Genomic DNA, 20,269 nt, shown 5'->3' on the forward strand with positions numbered 1-20,269 from the left:
GTACCAGAGATGGCAGCTTGGGCCTTCCAGATCAGGCGGAGGCTCCCGCTCTGTACGGCACTCGTAGTCCCTCCCTCTCCTCCTGGCTTTCCGCAGGGGATTCGGTCCCTGGCTGCATCCCCTCTCTGAAGATGGGGGTCCGCTTAGTGCTGACATCCCAGGTCCTCCCTAGGCTGTGGCCGGTTGGGAGGGAGATGGCTGGAGCTTTGCTCTTTCTTGGCGCTGGAAAGAAAGGAGAAGGCACAAGCTAAAAATAATCCGGTCGGCAAATCCAGCAGGATACTGCAGGAGGAGATGGGCGGAGTGATCAGAGCATTGGGGTCCAGAGTCTTGGCTCCCCCACCCCCACCCCCAGACCGCTGAAGCATAAAATACTGCCTGTCCTCTGGCGTCATCCCTGGCCCATCGTCTGGGCAGGGATGGTGTCTCTAGCCTCTGTTTGCCAGAAGCTGGGAATGGGCGACAGGGGATGGATCACTTGATGATTCCCTGTTCTGTTCATTCCCTGTGGGGCACCTGGCATTGGCCTCTGTCAGAAGACAGGACACTGGGCTAGATGGACCTTGGTCTGACCCAGTATGGCTGCTCTTATGTTCTTTTGTCACCCAGGCCTGTTCTCCCTGAGCATAATGCTGCATTTACTTTCTTTCCACGGGGCCAGTGTCTCCCCTCATAATGCTGGGGATAGACCATGCCTGAGGATCCCGGCTCCTCCAGGCCAGCCATCCACTCCTATGCTCCATCAGCCCCCTTCACCCCGGACCCTGTTTATTCATGCCCCACACGCAGTCTGCTGGCAAGGCTGATCTCACTGCTGCTGCAGGGATGCTCTAGCAGTGTTTGCCCCAGGTGCGTATTGACCTTGGCTGCAGCCTGTAGGGAGAGAGGCTGTTAACCAGATGTCAAGACCATCCAGGGACCTGGCAGTTTAATTCTTCTCTTAGCACGGGACAAAGGTCTGAACAGGACAGATTGAAACTTGCATTTGGCCTAGATTCCATCCTCACTGAGGGCTAGTGGCTTTGCTTGACCAGAAAAGAACTGGTCTTGCCTGAACAACAACTCAAGGGCTGGGCCTCTCGCAGGCACCTTTGCCTTTGAAGATCTCTGCCATGATCACTGTGTGTGTGCGGGGCAGGGGGCAAGAGTGGTCGGCCCAAGTGTAATACCCCTCCCCCCCCCCCATGGGTGAACAGCAGGTTTTGAACCAGGGCGCTTCAGCACCGAAGCAGGCTTGAGCTAAAGAAGTAGCTCCTCTAGCAGTAGTAGGCTGTTATCCTCTAGTGGATCAGTCACTAGGGGGCAATATGATTCACACATTGTGCTGCCTAATTGTCTTGCTTAATTCCTGTTATTGGCCACTCACACCAAGTGAGTGAAGTCTATTGGGGCTCAAAATCACTGCTTTGGAAGGATCATTATCACCGTAGCCTGGACCTCTGCTGCTTGAGCCAGAGGAATAACTTCTTTGGCTGGTAGCGGTAGTAAGCAGTTATCCTCTAAAGAACCAGCCACCCAAGGGGGATGCATTGTTGCCCTGGAGGCCCCCAAATGACCTTTCTAAACGCTGCAGCATAGCAGACCAATCCCTATGATATTGTTCTAAAGGAATTCTTTCAGGGCAGGCTATTTCCCGGGGGCTCCATCAGGGAACTGAAATATTTTAAATGAGCAAATTTCAGAGCGCTATGCTGAGCGTCCCTTTAAGAGACACCGTGAAGCCCTCACTGGTAACTGCTGGTGACAGACATTGCGCCAAGCAGGAAAGCTGGTTTTTTTTTCCACGCTCCAGGCAAAGTGGAGGGGACGGTGGGCGGAGCGTAATTAACTTTTGAACTCTTTCTTTTTCCCTTTTGCTTCACACCGGAGGTGAGGATTATGTGGGAGCAGCGACTGGGCTGGAGGACAACAGAAACCAGGCTGGCCGTATCAGATTGCAAGCCGCTTTCCCTCCTGGGCTTTGTATTTTTGTTTGCTTAGAAAGTCCAGTCCCCGCCCTAAGCCTCTCTCAGAGAGGAGCTCTGGAATTCCACATGTGGGCTTACTTGTTTTCTCCCTATACAGAGGCCGTCCCACCCTCTCGCTGTATGACTTCACCCAGGGCTCCTTAAAGGAGGGATTAAAACCAAAGCTGCTCCAAACTTTCTCCCCCAGTTCAAGCCCCTTTCCCTTCCCCAGCTGGCCTGGAAGCCAGCTCTCAGCTGCAGCAATCAGCAGCCCTTGCCTTTGGCACTTTCCGCCTGTGTCGATATTTTGTTTCCAGCCTGTTTTGCTGAGCTCAGCTCGGAGCCCCCCCGCAGCCCCGCTCTGGATTTTAGCTGGTGAGGGGGCTTTGTCATTCTCTGCTGATGCTCTGCCGTGTCTCTGTCTCCAGCGGCGACTGGACTCATCTGTTGCTTTCCTTGCCCTGTTGCAGGCCCTGTGCGCTACGGTGACGACCAGCGACCTGGCTGAAACTCAGTCCCTGGTGTTCTGCGGGGCGGAGGTGAGCTGCTTCTCCGGGGACCCCAACTTCCCGAACCCCATCGCCTTAGCCGAGCAGGCTGGACAGAAGCTGCAGATGGAATTCCTGCTTCATAACAAAAACTCAGGTAAGAGGAGAAGGTGGGACAGGGCAGAGCCCCCAAGCCGGGGCTGTGAGCAGGATGGAGTTCTGGGAATGCTGCTGCTTAACTTGCCTTGCCTGAGAGAGACGATGGGATGGGCTAGTGGTTAGAGCATCAGACGTGGGCTCTGTTCTCTGCTCCGCTACTTACTGGTTCAAGGTCACACACCAAGGCACTTCGTGTCTCTGTGCCTCCGTTTCTCTCATCGGTGAAATAGGGCCGGGTACGCTCACCTACCTCGCTAGTGAGGCTTGATTTGCAACGTGAGCCAAGTGCTTTGAGACTCTCCCCGCTACGGAGGAGGGGCAGAGTGTGGATAGCAAAGTTGCAAGAACGCTTAAGAGACTCTGTGTGCGTTGGAAGCATTAGCTCGGATCGTCCTAGGTTCCTGGCAGAGCTATTTGAAACTGGGCGGTGTCGATTCACATGAGCCAGGGCTTTGGTTCTGTGGGTCCCATGTGAACCCAGAACTGCCCTCGCCCCGGGCCTGCTGTGAACTCTCCCCTGCCCTCCTTTTGGGCTGACTCAAAACTGAACCTTCTGGCCCCACGGTGACTCAGGTTTCAGCCCCACAGGATCAACTTTGGCACAAACACAGTCTTTGGCGTGTAGCTGAAATCAGACTAGCTCAGTTCAGGCTTCCAGGAAGGGTTTCCCCACCATTCTGGAGAAATCATTGAGGAAAGTGTCAGGGGCATAATGAGAACAGGAAGTGGCTATGAATGAGGAGGGAGCTGGTATGGGTGTACGTTGGTGTCAGCTGTAACATGCATTTAAAACTGTGTTTAAAAAGCCTGTCTTACCCAGAAAAAACGCAGCAAACAGCCCAGCGGCAAAGGCACCAGGAGCGGCTGCTTCTCTCCCATCGTTCTCATGGGCTGGTTCGAATCTCCCTGGAGCATCTTTCCGTGCTGTCCCAGCCTGCTTCAGCAATCTAGGGCAACGTCCGATGGGAGGGAGCCCTGTGGAGCCGGAGCCCGCCGTCCCTCCCCCGGGGGTCTGGACAGCGACGTGCTCTCCCCTTCGTGGCCCCTGCGTTACATCAGTGTGAGAGGACACGGCGTCAGGCTTGATTCGGCTCTTGGCTGCAGCAGCAGGAGCGACTCCACTGAAGTGGGACTGGCCTGTTAGGTGGTGGTAGAAGCTGCTGGTTCCTATTCTGCCTGGCTGCACTCCGCCTGTTCTCAGTCGCAGAGTCACCGGCAGACCCGGTGTGGAGCTCCACCCTCCAGCCTACTGCTGGGACGTCCCCAGCGTCCGCTCCTGTGAAAGGCGATGCAAGGCTCCCACCCACTGCCGTAAACACACCCGCCACGCTGGTGCGGCGCAGCTGGTTCTGGGAGTGCTCTCGCTGTGCTGCCGGTCCATCGATGCCCGTGCCCTCAGCACAGCAGGGTGACGGCGCGCCAGCGACAAAGGGTCTGTCGGTCTGCAGGTGACCGCGCGTTAAGGCAAAGACCCAGGTGTTTTCAGGTGCTCAGGCAGATGGCTGGGGGAAGCATGACCCATCGGCTGCCCGGTATTCACCAAAGTGATGCTCTGCCCGGGGCTGCTCCACATTGCCAGTGTGGTGGCTGAGGGTTTCCGCTCTCCGTCAGCGCTTTGCTGGGATCTGATCTGTGGCGCTGAGCACCCGAGCTCCCAGTTGACTTCCTGCTCCGCGTGGCTCATTGCTTCGCAGCATCTGACCCTTCATGAGCGCATCAAGCCACGTACGAGCAGATCATGGCCTCCAGGAGAAGATCCACTCTGTGCATTCAGTAGAATCCCTCCCCACCCTGCAGATCATGGCCTCCAGCGGAAGATCCACTCTGTGCATTCAATAGAATCCCTCCCCACCCTGCATCGCCACGCACATTTCCCCACCGGCCACGGCCTTGCCGCACTCGGTGTTAGAGCCAGGCATGCTTAGCGCTATGGCAGAACCGCCCATCTGCAAACAAGCCCAGGTTTTGGTTGGCTTCCGGCTCACCTGCTGCTCTGGTTCCATAGGACAAAATTCTCAAGTCAGTAAAAGGGCATCTAATTCTAAAGGCTTACTCCTGGTTCTGTTATATCCCTGGAAAACTCCCATCGACTCGGGTAGGGACCCGGACTTTGCACAGGGGAAGAAGGAGAGGAAATGTCCATCGTCAGGGATACAATGGCTGGGAGCACAGTGTGAAACACTGAACAACAGGCCAGTCAATCTCTGCTATTGATCTCTAGTCTAATCTATAGACAGCTCGCTCATGACCGTAATGTCTGGGTGATCTATAAACCTGTTGAAGTTGTTGGATTTATAGGGGTGGGGAGTGGGAAGGGGGAGAAATCTGGCCCAACAAGTTTAGAAAGTTCAGCGCAAAAGTAAATCCAGCTGGTGTGAACCCTCTCCAGCCTGTGCACGATGAATCAGAGAAATCTGAGAGCTCTTAGGTCAAATAGTCCCTCTCCTGGGACCATCCCGGGCTTGCTCCCTGCTGTTTTCCTGAAGTCCGGTGTGCTGAGTCTGTTATGCAGAGTACATTTCTGGCAAGGACATAAGGGCCCTGTCTATGAGGGATGGGCAAATCAGACTGGAGAATGTGCAGTCCAAGCTCAAAACTTGCACAGAGCAAGAGCCCAAACGCTGATGTCTCCCCCGTCAATCATTTGTATTGCTGGGTTCCCAGTGAGGCCAGAAACATAAGGGCTGAAATACCAAAGGAGGGGCTGTTTTCTGGGTCTTTTCAGCCAGACCAGAAAGAGAAAGAAGCAGAGAGCTCTCGTGAAATCGGCTGTGCCCAGATTACCAGCTGGCAGAGTCAAAGGATCCAGATAAACATCTGTGCTCTAAACTCTCCTGGGCAGGGACCTCGCTTCTACACCACGCTATCCAGCCCCTTGCTCCCCGTGGAACAGCAGTAACCTCCGTGTTTGTACTGCGTACGGCACAGCACCTTTCCACCACAGATCTCTGAGCACTGCACCCAGGGGCATGAGTATTACCACAGAAGGGAAAACTGAGCCCCAGAGCCATGAAGCATCCATGGCAGTGCTGGGAATAGAACCGAGATCAGCTTTTAAAGCAGGCCTGTCCTTTGGCCACCAGCAGGATTTTGTCCCTGCCCTTCAGGGCCGGAACCTCATCTTCCGCTGTGGTTTGTAAAGCCTTGAGCCTGAAGAAATACTTGTTAGAGAGAATGATCTTCTGCCCTGATTCTTGAGCACCTTCCCTGTGAGGAGCTCAGCATGCTCCACTGACGTGGGTGACTCCAGCTTGAATTGTGTCTCAGTGAGGAAAGGAGATAATATCGGCTCTGTTTTACAGATGGGGAAACTGAGGCACGGAGTGGTGAAGTGACTAACGCAAGGTGTCTGTGTCAGAGCCAGGAATAGAGCCCAGCTCCCCTGAGCCCCAAGACCATCCCCCTGACTAGGAGAATCTCTCCCTCCCCCCCCCCCTTGAAGGTTAGCAGTGAATTCAGCACTCGTGCCATGTCCCCAGGCTGGAGTCCCAGGGTGCGAGGAGGTGGTTTTTGGCCCGGCCGTTGGTTTATGTTAGATAAACCAGGCCTCTCTGTGTCCGGTTTGCGTAGCTCAGGAATCCCTTCCTCTGACTTGCTGGTAACGAAGCAGCACAACAGAGCTGTCAGCTCGGGGCGACGAGCTCTGGCTGATTGCGCCGGCTTCTTCCATTTGACAGAGCAATGACAAGGGACTGTAACAACAGCGTCTCCCCGGCCAGTCCCTGGGCTATTGTTGTGGGGCTCTATGACAGCCCGGTGATGGGCCATTTCCGATTCCCTGCTGCAATCCTCACACAATCCGCCTGCCCTGCGATTGCCCTATATGTGCCCTGCCACTCTGGCACCAGCCCAGCCCCGCAACCAGCCCACCAGGCCTGCCTCCCGGGCTCACGCAGCAAAGGTGGGGACCTCTATGCCAGGATCTCTTCTCTGGGCCCAAGCAGCGGCGTAGGAGATGTACCCCTGCAGTGGTGCTGCCGGGGGCTGTTAACTTACTGCCCCCTTGCACCTGGACATGAACCGTTCCCGACATTCAATCGAGCAGTTCTAGTGCTGGAGGCTTCGGCCCGGGCCCCCCGCAGCCCTGCTGCTTAGCGCCAGGCTGGTGGGAAGCGATGAGCCTCGCTACACGCCCTGAAAGGAGCAAGAGTCGGGCTAGGCGCGACCGTCAGCGGGAACAACGCCACGGCCTCCAGCCACAGCAAGTCTGTGCCTGGCCTCGGTCAGCCTCCCCCCGCCCATTTAACCTCCCTGCCCACCTGGGTGAGAGCTGGTTTCCCCCAGACCTAGGCGTTGTTCCACGTACGGGTTTAAAGAGCAGGACCCGGAATAGATGCAGCTGGGCTAGGCGGTCTGTGCAGCGGGCAGGCGGTGGGGCGATGCTCTGCCGGAGGGCAGCTCAGCTCGGGCCGCGGGGTGCGGAGATTTAAAAAGATTTAAGAAGGCCCCATCCCCTGGTACTCACCCAGCAGCGCTCCGGGTCTTCTGCAGCACTTTGGCGTCGGGCCCTTCACTCGCCCCGGTCTTCGGCGGCATGGCGGTGACGGGGGGTGGGGGGTCCTTCAGTGCCGGGGGTGACGGGCCCGACGCCGAAGTGCTGCGGAAGACCCGGAGCGCCGCCGGGGGAGTAAACATGTAAAAGGCGCCAAGTAATTCAAAAGGCTTCACATCTGCTCGGTGGGGGAGCGGCCGCTGCCCCGCTCCCCCCCAGCTACGCTACTGGCAGGAGGGGCTGGGGTGCTGAGCGGGCAGCCGGAGGGAACAGCGAGGCGCACAGGGACGCCAAGCCCAGAGCTCCCAGGAGACGCCTGTGTCGGCCGGTGCTAAGAGCACCAGCTGCAGCATGCAGGACAGTCGGAAACTTGGGATAACATGCAGACGCTGCTCCCCGCAGAGCACCTGGTCTCCTACCCCCTTTACCCTGTCCAGCACGTCGCGTCCCCGCTTCCGGTCAGCCCCCATGGGAGGCAGGAGGGTGTCTCCCCCACAGCTAGCTAGACATTGCAAAGCTAGGGCTGCAGCCCAGAGCTCCCCTCCGGCTGCCCTGCTGGTATAACCCGTCGCTCCTGCAGCCCTGCCCTGCCGCTGCTTTCTGGGGCGCTGGCTTATGGGGGCATAAGAGGGGGCTTGGGGCAGCCTAGGCAGAGGATGCTGTTGGGTGTGACTGAGGTCTGTTCGTTGGCAGATGAGGGGTTAACACGTCTCGCTCAGAGGGCTGGGGGTGGGGTATGGTGCCTGAGCTCTGTCGTAGCGTCTCGTCGTCCCCCTTCGCCCTCCAAGGGCTGTAGGGTCTGAAAGCTGACAATCTGCTGGCTGTCGGGCAGCCTGCGCTGTTGGTTTCAGCCAGCTCCGAGTGTGCATGTAACAGCTGTTTGTGGTCTCAGCGGAGAGGTCAAGGCTTAACTGAGCCCTGGAAGCCGAACCCCTCTCTCATCCTGAGCCAGATCGAGTCCTGCAGGCAGCGCCGGCACCATGGCAGCTAGCACCAGGCCTGCTCTAAGAGTGGAGCGGGTTTCGGTCTCTGGGGCCGCCCAGGGGGTACTATAGAAAAGCGACCAGCAGCAGAAAGCAGCGTCTAGCCTGTGGCCAAACGGCTGTTACCATAGGAAGCCAATAGGTTTCCCTGACCGCCTTGGGGTTGCTGTTTGCCCTGGGCTGCCAATGCCAGAGTGACGCTTGGCTCCCAGACAGCGAGAGTTCAAATCCCTCGTCCGCTGGGTGCAGCACGCACCCAATGGGCCTTTAACCCCGTTTGTGACTGCAGAGATCCCGCGGGTGGAAGCGGGGAGCAGTGAGGAGAAGCACTACTCGGTGATCCTGCCGTCCGTCACTCACAACGGCTTCCTCTTCAAGACGCCCTCCATGGCCAAGCTGGTGCATGAACGGAAATCCCGGGAAGGTAGGTGCTTCTGTGGTTACCTGCCAGGGAGAGGAGGCGGGCAGGGTTGTGGCAGCATTGTGTGGCGTGGCACAGCACAGGCCCCGTTGCTGTTCTGCCAGGCTGCAGCAGCTGGCTCTGTGGCTCGTTTAAGTCTAGGGTCAAGGTAAGTGTCTCTTACAGAACAAAGACCCAGCCCTGTGGTACAGAGAGTAGAAAACCCCAAGACACAGAGACAGACACACCCAGGGTGTCTTTGGCACTGGGTGCGACCCAGGCCATGTAGGGTGTCAGGTGTCTCTGTAGATGCCTAGCGTAAGCTGTGACTTCTCTTGACTCCTGTTAACCCTGCGGCGCCAGCCCAGCTGTGGGAGCAGGAGCTGGAGTCCTGCCTGCACGTCATTAACACAGTTGTTTGTGAGCTCCAATGTGCTAACCCAGTGCAGGGACCAGGGATGGCCCAGAGGGCAGAGTTTGGCTGACAGACCCTTTGCTGGCCGTGCAGAGATGTGGGAGGGGAAGAGCCCCGCCTGGCTTTCGGATCCCCGGGGGAATTTGCAAGCCTGGCCGTTGGACAAACCATTTTTTTTGCTTGGAAACTGAGCAGGTTTTGTCTGGGGTCCATGAGCCACAGTAAACGCCGCGCCCCCTTTAACTCCTCTCCCCCCTAGAATTCAGCCGCCGCTGGTGCACCCTCAACGACAGCATCTTCAGCTACTACGAGAACGACCGCAACGCCGTGCCTAATGGCGAGATCAAGATGGAGGAGATCGTGTGCCTGGTGAACAACCCGCCTGACGCCCACGGGTAAGGGCCTGCCCACCCCGCATGGCCCCAGGGGACCCTGGCCCGCAGAGGCACTCTACAGGGAATGGGAACATAGTTAACCCTCTCTGGCAACAGCTGGAGCAGCAACGGGTACCGAGGCCAGTGACTGCTAATGACGTTGGGAGGCCCCATAGGCACCATAGAGCCATTTCTAGACCTGTGTGCGTAACAAGTGAGCGAGCGTGAGTTTGGAACTCCCGGGGTCTGATCGTGGCTCTGCCGGTGACGTGCTTCGGACAGGTTACTTAAACCTTTGTCTGAGTTTCCCCATTAGTAGAACGGGACTCAGACCTACCTATCTTTGCGGGAATCATTTGCTGCGTGAGTTGGCTGCATCGCGACAGGAATTCCTCGCAGCAGCATTAAATCTACCTTGCCTTGGGTCTCAGAAGGGTCTTTCCAGTCCCTGAGGAATTTGTCCCCTCCAGGGAATCGAACCACCTGTCCCTGGATGTGAAAGTAGCAACGCTACCTCCCAGGGTGAAAGCAGAGCCTTCTGGTAACTGTTCATACCCGTAGCAGTGAGAGTGTCTTCCAGGCTGTCAGCTGGCAGTGTGCAAGCCCATCCCTGGGCGTGGCTTACAAGGCAGCTGCCTGATTCTCTCCTCACACTGGTGTAAATCAGGAGCAGCATCCCTGAAGTCAGTGGGGTTCTTGAGCTCGGTCCCGTAGCCCGGCGAGGCCCCTTGTGAGCGCTCCGTGGAATGGAGTCACTCACAGCGGCCCTGGAGCCGGTGAGGCAGTTCTATAGAATCATCCAAGTGTCGTCTGGAAGGGACCTCGAGAGGTCGTCACGTGCAGCCCCCTGCGCTGAGGCAGGACCAAGTGAACCTAGACCAGCCCTGACAGGGGTTTGTCCAGCCTGGTCTTACCAACCTCCAGTGAGGGGGATTCCACAACCTCTCTTGGAAGCCTGCTCCAGAGCTTCACTGCCCTGAGAGTTAGCAAGTTTTTCCTAGTATGTATCCTAAACCTCTCATACTGCAGATTAAGCCCATTGCTTCTTACCCTACCTTCAGTGGATCTGGAGAACAATTCTTCATCTCCTTCTTTAGAACAGCCCTTAACGTAGCTGAAGACTTCTCAGGTCCCCCCTTGGTCTTCTTTTCTCAAGACTAAACTTGCCCACGTTTTTTCAACGTTTCCTCACAGGTCAGGTTTTGTAACCTTTGATCATTTCTGTTGCTCTCCTCTGGACTCTTTCCAGTTTGCCCCCATCCTTCCTAAAGCCTGGCACCCAGAACTGGACACAGTTCTCCAGCTGGTAGAGAGGGACAGTTACCTCCTATGTCTTGTACACACGTCTGTTGATACACCCCAGAACCATATTAGCCTTTTTTGTGGCTGAAATCACATTGACGACTCCTGTTCAGTGTGTGACCCACTCTAACCCCCAAGTCCTTTTCAGCCGTGGGACCGCCGAGCCACTTATTCTCCACTTTGTGGTAAGGCATTTGATTTTTCCTTCTTCAGTGAAGTACTTTGTACTTGTTTGGATTGAATTTCATCTTGTTGATTTCAGGCCAATTCTCCTATTCGTCAAGATCCTTTGGAATTTTTAAGCCTGTCCTCCCAAGTGCTGGCAACCCCTCCCAGCTTGGTATCATATGCAAATTTTACAAGCTTCCCCTCCACTCCATTATCCACGTCATTAATAAACACATTAAATTGCACTGGACCCAGGGCTGACCCCTGCGGGACCCCACTGGAGACACCCTCCCAGCTTGATAGCCAAACATTGATAGCGATTCTTTGACGACGGTCTTTCAACCAGTTGTGCACCCACCTTATAGTAATTTCATCTGGATCACATTTCCCTCGTTTGTTTATGAACATGTCATGCGGATCTGTGCCAAAAGCCTTACTAAAATCAAGGTAAAAAGAAAAGGAGGACTTGCGGTACCTTAGAGACTAACAAATTTATTAGAGCATAAGCTTTCGTGGGCTAGAACCCACTTCATCGGATGCAGCTACAGCTCACTTCATCGGATGCTTATGCTCTAATAAATTTGTTAGTTCTTTTTGCGGATACAGACTAACACGGCTGCTACTCTGAAACCTGTCATAAGATCAAGGTGTATCTTATTTACTGCTTCCTCCTTATCCACTAGGTCAGTATCCGATCAAAGAAGGAAATTAAATTGGTTTGGGATGATTTGTTCTTGACAAAGCCTTGCGGTCTATTCCTTAGAATCCCATTAGCCTCCAGGTGCTTACACATGGATTGTTTAATAATTTGTTCCAGTGTCTTTCCAGATATTGAAGTTAGGCTGAGTGGTTTGTAATTCCCTGGGTCTTCCTTGTTCTCCTTTTTAAAGATAGGTGTTATGTTTACCCCTCCCCAGTCTTCTGGGACGACTCCCATCCTCCAGGAGTCCTCAAAGATAATTGCTAATGATTCCGAGATTGCTTTAGCTAGTTCCTTACCTACCCCAGCATGAATTTCATCAGGCGCTCCTGACTTGATTACATCTAACGTCTCTAAATATTCTTTAGCCTGTTCTTTCCCTATTTTGACTTGTGTTCCTTCCCCCCGGTTGTCAGTATTGATTGTGTTGAGTATCTGGTCACCATTAACCTTATTAGTGAAAGCTGAACCAAAATATGCATTAAACCGCCATCTTTTTGTCATTAGTTATTAGCTCTTCTTCCCCACTAAGCAGAGGACCTGCACTTTTCTTCCTCTTCCTCCTAATGTATTTAAAGAACCTCTTCGTATTGCTGTTTATGTCCTTGCCAGGTCTAACTCCTTTAGTGCCGTAGCTTTTCTGATTTTGTCCCTGCACACTTGTGCTGTTCTTTTGTCCTCCTCCTTCGCAATGTGACCAGGTTTCCACTTTTTGTAGGATTCCTTTTTGATTTTCAGGTCCTTAAAGAGCCCCCGATGGAGCCGTGTTGGCCTCTCACTATTCTTCCTGTCTTTCCTTTGCGTCGGAATAGTTGGCCATTGTACCTTTAATTTTGTTTCCTTGAGGAACTGCCAGCTCTCCTGGACTCCTTTTCCCCTTAGATTTTCTTCCCAGGGGACCTCACCAGTTCTCTAAATTTATTAAAGTCTCCCTTGTTTGAAATCCATTGTCCTTATTGCTCTCACTCCTTCCTTTCCTGAGAATCATGAAATCTATAATCCCCATCCCTGTTGGTCAGAGTCAAGACTATTCCCCCCCCCCCCCCGTTACTTCCTCTGCTGTCTGGAACAAAATGTTGTCCCGGACACATTCCAAGAACTTACAGGAGATTTTGTGTGTTGCCGTATTACTTTCCCAACTGAGGGCTGGATGGTTAAACTCCCCCATTGCTACCCAGTCCTGTGGTTTGGATGTTTCTATACCAGCCTCCTCCTCCTGTAGCTTCCCAGCGGCTGCCTGGGACTCTCAGAGCTGCTTTTGCAGTGAAGCCCTTGTTGTGACGAAGGAAACTGGGGACTGCAGAGCAGTGGGGGCTGGTTTGGAGTAAAGGTGGAGACGGGACCAGAAAGGGCTCGAGGTTAAATGAAATCCTCAGTGTAAGTGTCTCCTTCCTTCCTCTATTCTCGCTTTCTCCCTCACGCAGGTTTGAGAGCACATTTGAGGTCTACATCGAATCAGAGAGACTGTACCTCTTTGGGCTGGATAAGCTGGAGGCCATTCGGAAGTGGGTCAAGTCCATAGCCAAGGTAAGGGGCACCCCGGTGCTGAGAGGTGGTGGAGGGAATTTGCTAGGGGTTGAGTCCCGGCCTGGATTTGAATGGAGCATGGTCTCCAGGCAGGGGTGAAAGTGACATAAGGGACTTACCTGTACGCAGGGCCGGGGCGGGGTCCTTCGGACAGAAGGGGTGGAGCCTCAGGCGGAAGGGGCGGGGCCTTTAAATCCCCAGGCCCTTTAAATTGCTACCTCTACGCCGGGGCTCCAGCGGTGAATTAAAGGGCCCAGAGCTCCAGCTTCGGTAGCCGTGGCTGGGAGCCCCGGGCCCTTTCAGTCGCTGCTGGAGCCCCATGGTAGAGGTAGCTGCGGCAGTGGCCAGAGCTGCGGGGCTTTGGTGGCAATTTAAAGGGCCCGGGGCTCCGGCTGCTGCTGGGGAAGCTGCCCCCTGCTGGTACGGTCGGCTGTGTACTGGCTTTTGCCGGTACACTGGACTGGACCAGCTTACTTTCACCTCTGTCTCCAGGGCAGTTCCCAAGTGGAGGCCCTGCACACGGCGCTCCAGCAGGTAGTTGGGCATGGGGAGCGAGTCTCAGGACTGGGACGTTGTCCTCGCTGCATGGTCCTGTCCCTTCATATCATTCGAGGGCCCTGTGTGGGGCTGGTTGACTAGGGCCAAATTTGGAAGCACATCGAGAGCTTAGTCCCCTGGAGGCCTGGGGAACCAGATTCAGGGGCTGTGAGCAAGGGCAGCCAGTGAGTCCCAGTCAGTGTAACCCCCCACCCCACTACAGGAGAGATTCGCGCCCTCTCACTGGGACATGGGGAGCCGAGGGGCCCAGCGAGGAGAATTCCCCAGCACGGAGGGCCGCAGTTTAGGGGTGTGCCGGGGAGGCCTCTCCAGAGCACACGCCGCTCCAGAGATTCTGGGGCCACAGCCCCCAGGCCGTCCTGGGGAAGATGCTCTCAGTTACAGCAGCCCCTGAGGTTGCTCTAATTTATGCCAGGTGCTGCTCCAGCTCTCAGCCGGCTCAGGACCCAGGTGGCACAAAGGCGGCTAACGCCAGCTTTCACCTCACACTGTTTGTGCACCCCCCCGAAGAGCTGCAGCTCCCCGGTGTGTCTGCATCCGGCTCCTCGTGCTGTTCATGGCTGGGTAGCTGGGTTGACGCACAAGGGCTCACGGCTTCTCTCCTCTCTTCTCCCTCCCTTGCTGCTGGCCACGACTCAGTCCTTCGTCCACCCCCGAGCGGATGAGCTGCTGAGCCACGACTTCGAGCGGATCGGGCGGCTGCAGTACAAGGGCGGCCTGAACCTGGAGCGGGCCAAGGAGGGCTGGTTCGCCCTCACCCAGTCCACCCTCTACGCCATCTTCGAGGACAGTGACAAGGAGGAGGCGCTGCACCTGAAGAAGCTGCAGGAGCTCTGTATGCACCGCACCCCTTCCTGTTTCCATGCTGTCCCTCCTCCCGGGCCCCTTGCCTTGCTTCTCCATAGAGAGCGGTCTGGTCCCTGGGCCTGACAGGTGTCATCCCCACCCACCCCACGGCTTGCCCCGTCCTTTCCCCTCACCACCTTAAAACCCAGTACCGTGAGTCCGACAGGCCACTGGTGTTTGTACAGAACAATCCAGCTAGACAGCACCTCTGATCCTGGAGGATCTCGGAGCACGTTATGGGCCAGGATCACTCCCTCAGTGCTGAAATGCAGCCAGCTCTGGGGAGGAACATGCCAACTGATCTCCGCTAGTAAGGCTCCACAATTACATTCCTAAGCGGAGCAGTGAGGGAGAGCACTCCTCTGCTAGATCTAAAGGCAGGAAGGCAGTTGCCCAGGATGGAGGGGTTAATACCCCTTCTGCAAAAGGTGCCCCGAAATCTTTCAGCTGCATACCATGGCACAATGTTCCCCAACCCAAATCTGGGGCTTGGTTCAGTGCCAACTCAGGGAGGCTAGTGCCACCTGCCGCACCGCTGTCCAACGTACCACCTGGAGAGAAGTCTGTCAGTGGCACCTCTCTCAGGGCCCTAGCTACCCGCAGCACCGCTGCTGGGCCTCTGTTGACAGCTGGCGCTTTGGATGGCAGGTCTTTCACCGACAGAACCGAGCTTCTACTGCCATCCAGCCGGAGGACGGGGAAGGTGAGCTTCCTGCACTGGTGTGATCTCACCGCATCTCTGCTTTTCTTTTCACAGCCATCCAAGGGGACAGTCTGGTTCTGGTGGAGAGAAGAAGGTAAAAAGCCTGTTTCCACTTCGTGTAGTGCAGGGCAGAACCCAGTGAGAGATCCGTCGGGATCGTTAGATCCTGCAGGATCTTAAAAGTGGCGGGGTTTGAATAGAAAGCCGAAAGGGACTAAAAATAGCCAGCGGGACTGGAGATGGATGGGTGATGAAATGGGGACTTCCCTAGGTCCCCTGGGCAAATCAGACCATCTTAGCAGGAAGCAACTTCCCCCCGCTATATGCCCCGTGACTCGTGTGAAACATCTGGTTGGCCTCCGTCGGCTTCTGCGGGGGCAGGTGTTCACCTCGGCATGGCCACGTCTGACACCGAGGCCCTGCCCTGCTTCACGCTGCCAGCGGAGGGCGCAGAGGTTGCTGTCTCTCCAGGGAGATGGGCAGGTCCAGGCTGCGACGCGTCGTGGTGGGCAGGGCTGTGGGGGTGGGTAGCGTGAAGACGTGGCTGCCCAGGGCTGCTCACCCAGTACCTTCCACCCGCGTGGAATTCACTTTAGAGGGCAGCCTAGACGCATCAGCTGATGGACTCTCCAGCAAAGCTTACTCCCGGTTGTTGTTTCCCAGCTAAGGGGCCGTGGGGCCGTGTTTGTCTCCCCAGGACGCTGTACATCCAAGGGGAGAGGAAGCTGGATTTCTTGGGCTGGGTGGCTGCCATCCAGAAGGCTGCGGGGAGCTCCGGTGACACGTTGTCCGAGCAGCAGCTCACGGAGTTGGACATCCCCGTCATCGTAGACAGATGCATCGATTACATCACGCAGTGCGGTATGTCCACACCCAGGAGTTCCCTGTCTGTGGGCATGCAGCAGGCCCTCTCCCCCTCGCTTGCACCCCTGCTTCCAGAGGCAGACCCCTAGTCCAAGAGATGGTTTGGTGCTGGATTGGCTATTGGCCAGCACCGTTACCCATCACCTCCCTAACCCAGCCCTTCCATGCTGGTGAAGGCTGGGGGTTTTTGCCTTCCTCTGCAGTGTGGGGCATGGGTCACTTGCAGGGTTAAACTAGTGTAAATGGTGGATTCTCTGTAACTCAGAGTCTTTAAACCATCATTTGAGGTTGTCAGTGACTCACCCAGAGGTTCGGGGTCTATTCCAGGAGTGGGTGCGTGAGGTTCTGTGGCCTGCGATGTGCAGGAGGTCAGACTAGATGATCATCATGGTCCCTTGTGGCCTTAATGTCTATGAGTCTGAGTCTATAATGGAACCGTAGTGACAATTCAGTGGTGCAAACTATTGCACACCCAGCCCCAGGAGGACAAGGGAAGTGCAGGCGGGTATATTACCACCTGTCTTCTCTCCTTGACCTACTGTCGGATTCATCCATTGCATTAGCATGCTACCTTCACCCGGCCTGGTGAGGGGGTAGGAAGGCTACTTCTGTGGCTGGTCAAGGTTGGAGTGGTGGCTTCAGTGAGCTTGCAGGCCTTGCAGAGCTCCGCTTGGCTTCTTGTGTCAGGCCAGTGGGAGGGTGGGTGGGCTGTGACTCCCTGTGGGACATGCTGCACCAGAGCTCGTTGTTCTTCACATGAGGCTCTTTGCATCGCTGAGCTCGAGTGACCTCTCCTGCTCCAGGGCTGACCTCGGAGGGGATCTACAGGAAGAGCGGCCAGAACTCCAAGACCACCAGCCTGCTGGAGATGCTCCGGAAGGACGCGCGCAGGGTCCGGCTCAAGGAAGGGGAGCACCAGGTGGACGACGTCTCCAACACGCTGAAGAGGTTCTTCCGAGACCTCGGGGATGGGCTCTTCACCAAAGAGTTCTGCCAGGACTGGCTGAAGGCAGCAGGTAGGGGGTGCTGCTGTCCTCTCCTGGCAGAGCCTTGAATGCAGATGTAACGACGGGAGCTGAGGCTGGGTGACCCAGGGGTCCCTTCTGGCCTCACAGTCCATAAATCTATGAGTCTGACACAAGGGGGCAGCGCGGCAGGGAGAGCATTGGTAGCTGGCTGCCCTGCCATGGGAGGATAATGGGGAGTCCAGGTCGTTAATAGGCCCTGCTTTAGAGAGGAACATGTGTCCCGAGAGGGGAGACTAATCTGGGGTGGGGTTAGATCAAGAGATTGGAAGTCAGAGCTGCTGGTTCCAGTCCCAGCGCTGCCACATGCCTGCTGGGTGACCTTGGCCAAGTGACTGCCCCTCCTGGTGCCTCAGTTTCCCCATCTGTGAAATGGGAGTTATACTATTTACTTCTCCCACACTGGAGTGTGTGAAACTTAACTGCTGTTTGTAAAACGCTTTGAGCACCACGGCGGGAAGGTGCCAGAGAAGGACAAATCCCTGTCCCAAACTCTCACTCCTCTGGGACTCCGGCGCCATCACTGGGCTGCCCACCACGTCCTCTTAGAGTGTCACGGGGACAGAACTCCCAGACTCCTGCTCCGAGGGCTCAGCTAATCTCCGTGAGCTGTAAGCCGTACGGGCCTGCGATGCGCAGTCCAGCAGTTCCGATGTCATCCAGTAGAGGGCAGTGTGACGTGTACACACCAGCCAGCTCCCTACGGGATTCATATAAGGACTGATTATTGCAGGATTAGGCATTTCTGCTACGGGTGAATTAGCCCCGTCCCTGGAGCTTAGTGATCTCAGGTCGGTAGCGGACGTCCCAGCCAGCCCCTCTGCCTGTCTCGCTCCAGCACTGCATGGCAGGATGCCACAGCCTGCTCCCTGGGCTCTAGTCTGAGAGTGCCTGGGAACAACGCTTCTTTCCTGGCTCGGGCTGAGCAGCTGGGTTAGACCCACAGCTGAGCCGTGGCGGGCTAGCGCCACCTGCTGGCTCCTCCGCCGCACCGTCAGGCTGGGAAACAGCATCTGGGCTGCAGACGTTTTGTTCGGAGAACTATGGGCGGGTTGAGGCCTCTGGATGCGGGAGTTAGAAGTGGCCAGGCGCAGACAGGGCCCTGAACCACAGGAAGTGAGATCTGGAGCCTGCCCTGACTGAGTGGGGAATGGGCACAGGAACCGGGTCCCTCCGCCGTGGGAAGATCCAAGTCTGCCTGTGGGGCAGGGCGGAGGGGAGGTGGGGGAACAGGGCTGGCCCGAGACGCAGGCGGGTCCCAGATCCCCAGCCTCGCTGGGCTGGGGCGTGTTTCTCCTCTTGATGGGTCCGCGGCAGGTCAGAGGGATGAGGTGATGCTTTGGCTTGTCCAGCACAGCAGAAAGGACGCCGGGCCGTTCACCCTTTACACCTGGAACTGCCAAGCAGCACCAGCACCTGGGATGGGTGAATCTGGCCGCCAACCGGCTGAGATCTGAGCGGGGAGCTCAGCCATGTCGTTCCCTTCCCACGCCCCTGCCTGCCTGGGCCGTCCTCCACCCACGCCCATGGACAGGTCATTGGCGGAGGCAGGGCCGTCAGGTTTGCACAGTGAAGCTGGCCAGAGGCTAGAAGAAAATCACGAGACCTGAATCCATCCAGGACCCAGGAAGGCTGGGTGGCTCCCAGAGAGTCTCCCCCCAGTGTCTCCACCACGTGGCCCCTGGTCGTCCCCTGGGAGCCCGGTGCTTCTTCCCAAGTGGGGCCACCCCCTCTGCCCAAGTCCACCCCCGCAGGCAGCAATCCTGTCTGTGCCGCACCACCTCCTCCCTGCAGGGGATGGGGCAGGTGAGGGGCGGTCTGGGAAATGGATGGACGGGGGTCGGGCAAGCAGAGGAGGGTCCGGTGAGAGTCCAGCTCCGTTTGTACCATGGACAATCCCCAGCAGGGAAGCCTAGCGGCCAATCTGACAGCATTTGGCTTGTAGCCTCCTCCCCCAAGCCCACCCGCTCTGCCGCCGAGCGGTCTGCTCACCCAGTGCTCTGCTTCCTTCCCTGCCAGCGATTGAAGACGAGGAGGAGAAGATCAGCCAGTACCGCCAGCTCCTGAGCATCCTCCCCGTGGTGAACAGAGCCACAGTCAAAGCGCTGATCAACCACCTGTACCGGTAAGTGGGGCACGGCACGGCCAAGCCCAGGTGCACAGCTCCACTCTGGGCCTGGCCAAGGCCAGTGCTCTCCAGCGGGTGCCAGAGCTGTATGCCCCGTCCTGCCAGCTGAGCATGCAAGGCCTGGGTCCCCCCAGCCGGAGAGTCACTCACCAGGGCTCCCTGCTAAGGAAAGAGGCGCTGGGTTTACCTGCTGGTTTGTGATGCCGCGAGATAAGGGCCGTTCTCTCTCTAACAGGCTGTGGAGGGGAAGGGGCTAAAGCCAGGGATTCAGGAGACCTGGGCTTAATCCCCTGCTCTGCCACCAACATCCTGTGTGACCCCAAGCATTTTAGTAGTGAACTTCCGCACAGGGGGGTTGTGAGACCCTCATATAAAGGAGGCTCCAGAAGTGCGCCGTGTTGTTAGGTGAAGGCCAGACTCAGGATCAGCAGAGCAGTGTTTGTCTTTCCCAGAGTTCCTGGGACAGGTTCTTCTGCCTCCTCTTCAAAGAGCCAGGCACCTTTTATGGCTAATGGGTCCCACCGGCCATGTCTATGTAGCCTTTTGTTTTATTTAATGGTAATTATACTACAGTGGGTTCTGCTCCGGCAGCTACAGTCTCACATTCAGCAGCGTTATCTCTGTTTTCGATCTAGAGCCCATAGGAACCCATGAAACCGTAGGCAAGTGACACAGACCATCACAAGAACGTTGATCTTTTAGCATTTTTATTAAAGTTACCAACAAAGTTATAAATGTCACGGTGTTTACACTTACTAAAAATAAGTAACTACAGACAAAAAGAAAAGGAGGACTTGCGGCACCTTAGAGACTAACAAACTCCAGACATGCTCACATCCTCCTCGATGGGGTTAGAGTCTGTTGGCCCTCTCATGGACTGATCATCAAGGCGGGCATGGTTCCTGCTGGAGGTTTTCCATGGGAAGCTCAATTTCCCTGCTCTGGGCACCCTCTTTTATACTGTGACTCCGTCTATAGCTACACTCAGCGCATGTACCTGGAAGTGCCAACCCTCTCTTTCTTACTGGTCTGTGTCCCCTAGAAACACAAGGGACCCCTATAGGCTGGGCGGGTTCTCATTAACATCGACGTACTGCCTTTATTGTGTGGTTAAGACACATGTTGGAGACCATATTTGCTGTTACAGCATTTTATCATTTAAATTTAATCTTCCGGATAAACTTTCACAAT

The 20,269-nt window shown here is 56.0% G+C and overlaps 1 protein-coding gene across 20 annotated transcripts in view; it reads left to right on the forward strand.

Moving 5' to 3' along the window:
• The window catches only part of ARAP1 (ArfGAP with RhoGAP domain, ankyrin repeat and PH domain 1), a 219,474-nt gene that overhangs the window by 171,429 nt on the left and 27,776 nt on the right, over positions 1 to 20,269 (forward strand). For all 20 annotated transcript variants that reach the window (XR_006285439.1, XR_006285436.1, XR_006285437.1 and 17 more), the window contains 9 exons: positions 2,417 to 2,591; positions 8,358 to 8,492; positions 9,143 to 9,278; positions 12,852 to 12,954; positions 14,152 to 14,347; positions 15,116 to 15,155; positions 15,759 to 15,922; positions 16,729 to 16,941; positions 18,970 to 19,075. Coding sequence is in view for 7 of the 20 variants with exons in the window: in XM_043527174.1 (XP_043383109.1) it covers positions 2,417 to 2,591; positions 8,358 to 8,492; positions 9,143 to 9,278; positions 12,852 to 12,954; positions 14,152 to 14,347; positions 15,116 to 15,155; positions 15,759 to 15,922; positions 16,729 to 16,941; positions 18,970 to 19,075 (1,268 nt within the window). In the remaining 13 variants the exon portion in view is untranslated. The remainder of the gene's footprint in view (positions 1 to 2,416; positions 2,592 to 8,357; positions 8,493 to 9,142; positions 9,279 to 12,851; positions 12,955 to 14,151; positions 14,348 to 15,115; positions 15,156 to 15,758; positions 15,923 to 16,728; positions 16,942 to 18,969; positions 19,076 to 20,269) is intronic.

The sequence above is a fragment of the Chelonia mydas genome, chromosome 1 (genome assembly GCF_015237465.2).
Source record: "Chelonia mydas isolate rCheMyd1 chromosome 1, rCheMyd1.pri.v2, whole genome shotgun sequence".
NCBI lineage: Eukaryota > Metazoa > Chordata > Testudines > Cheloniidae > Chelonia > Chelonia mydas.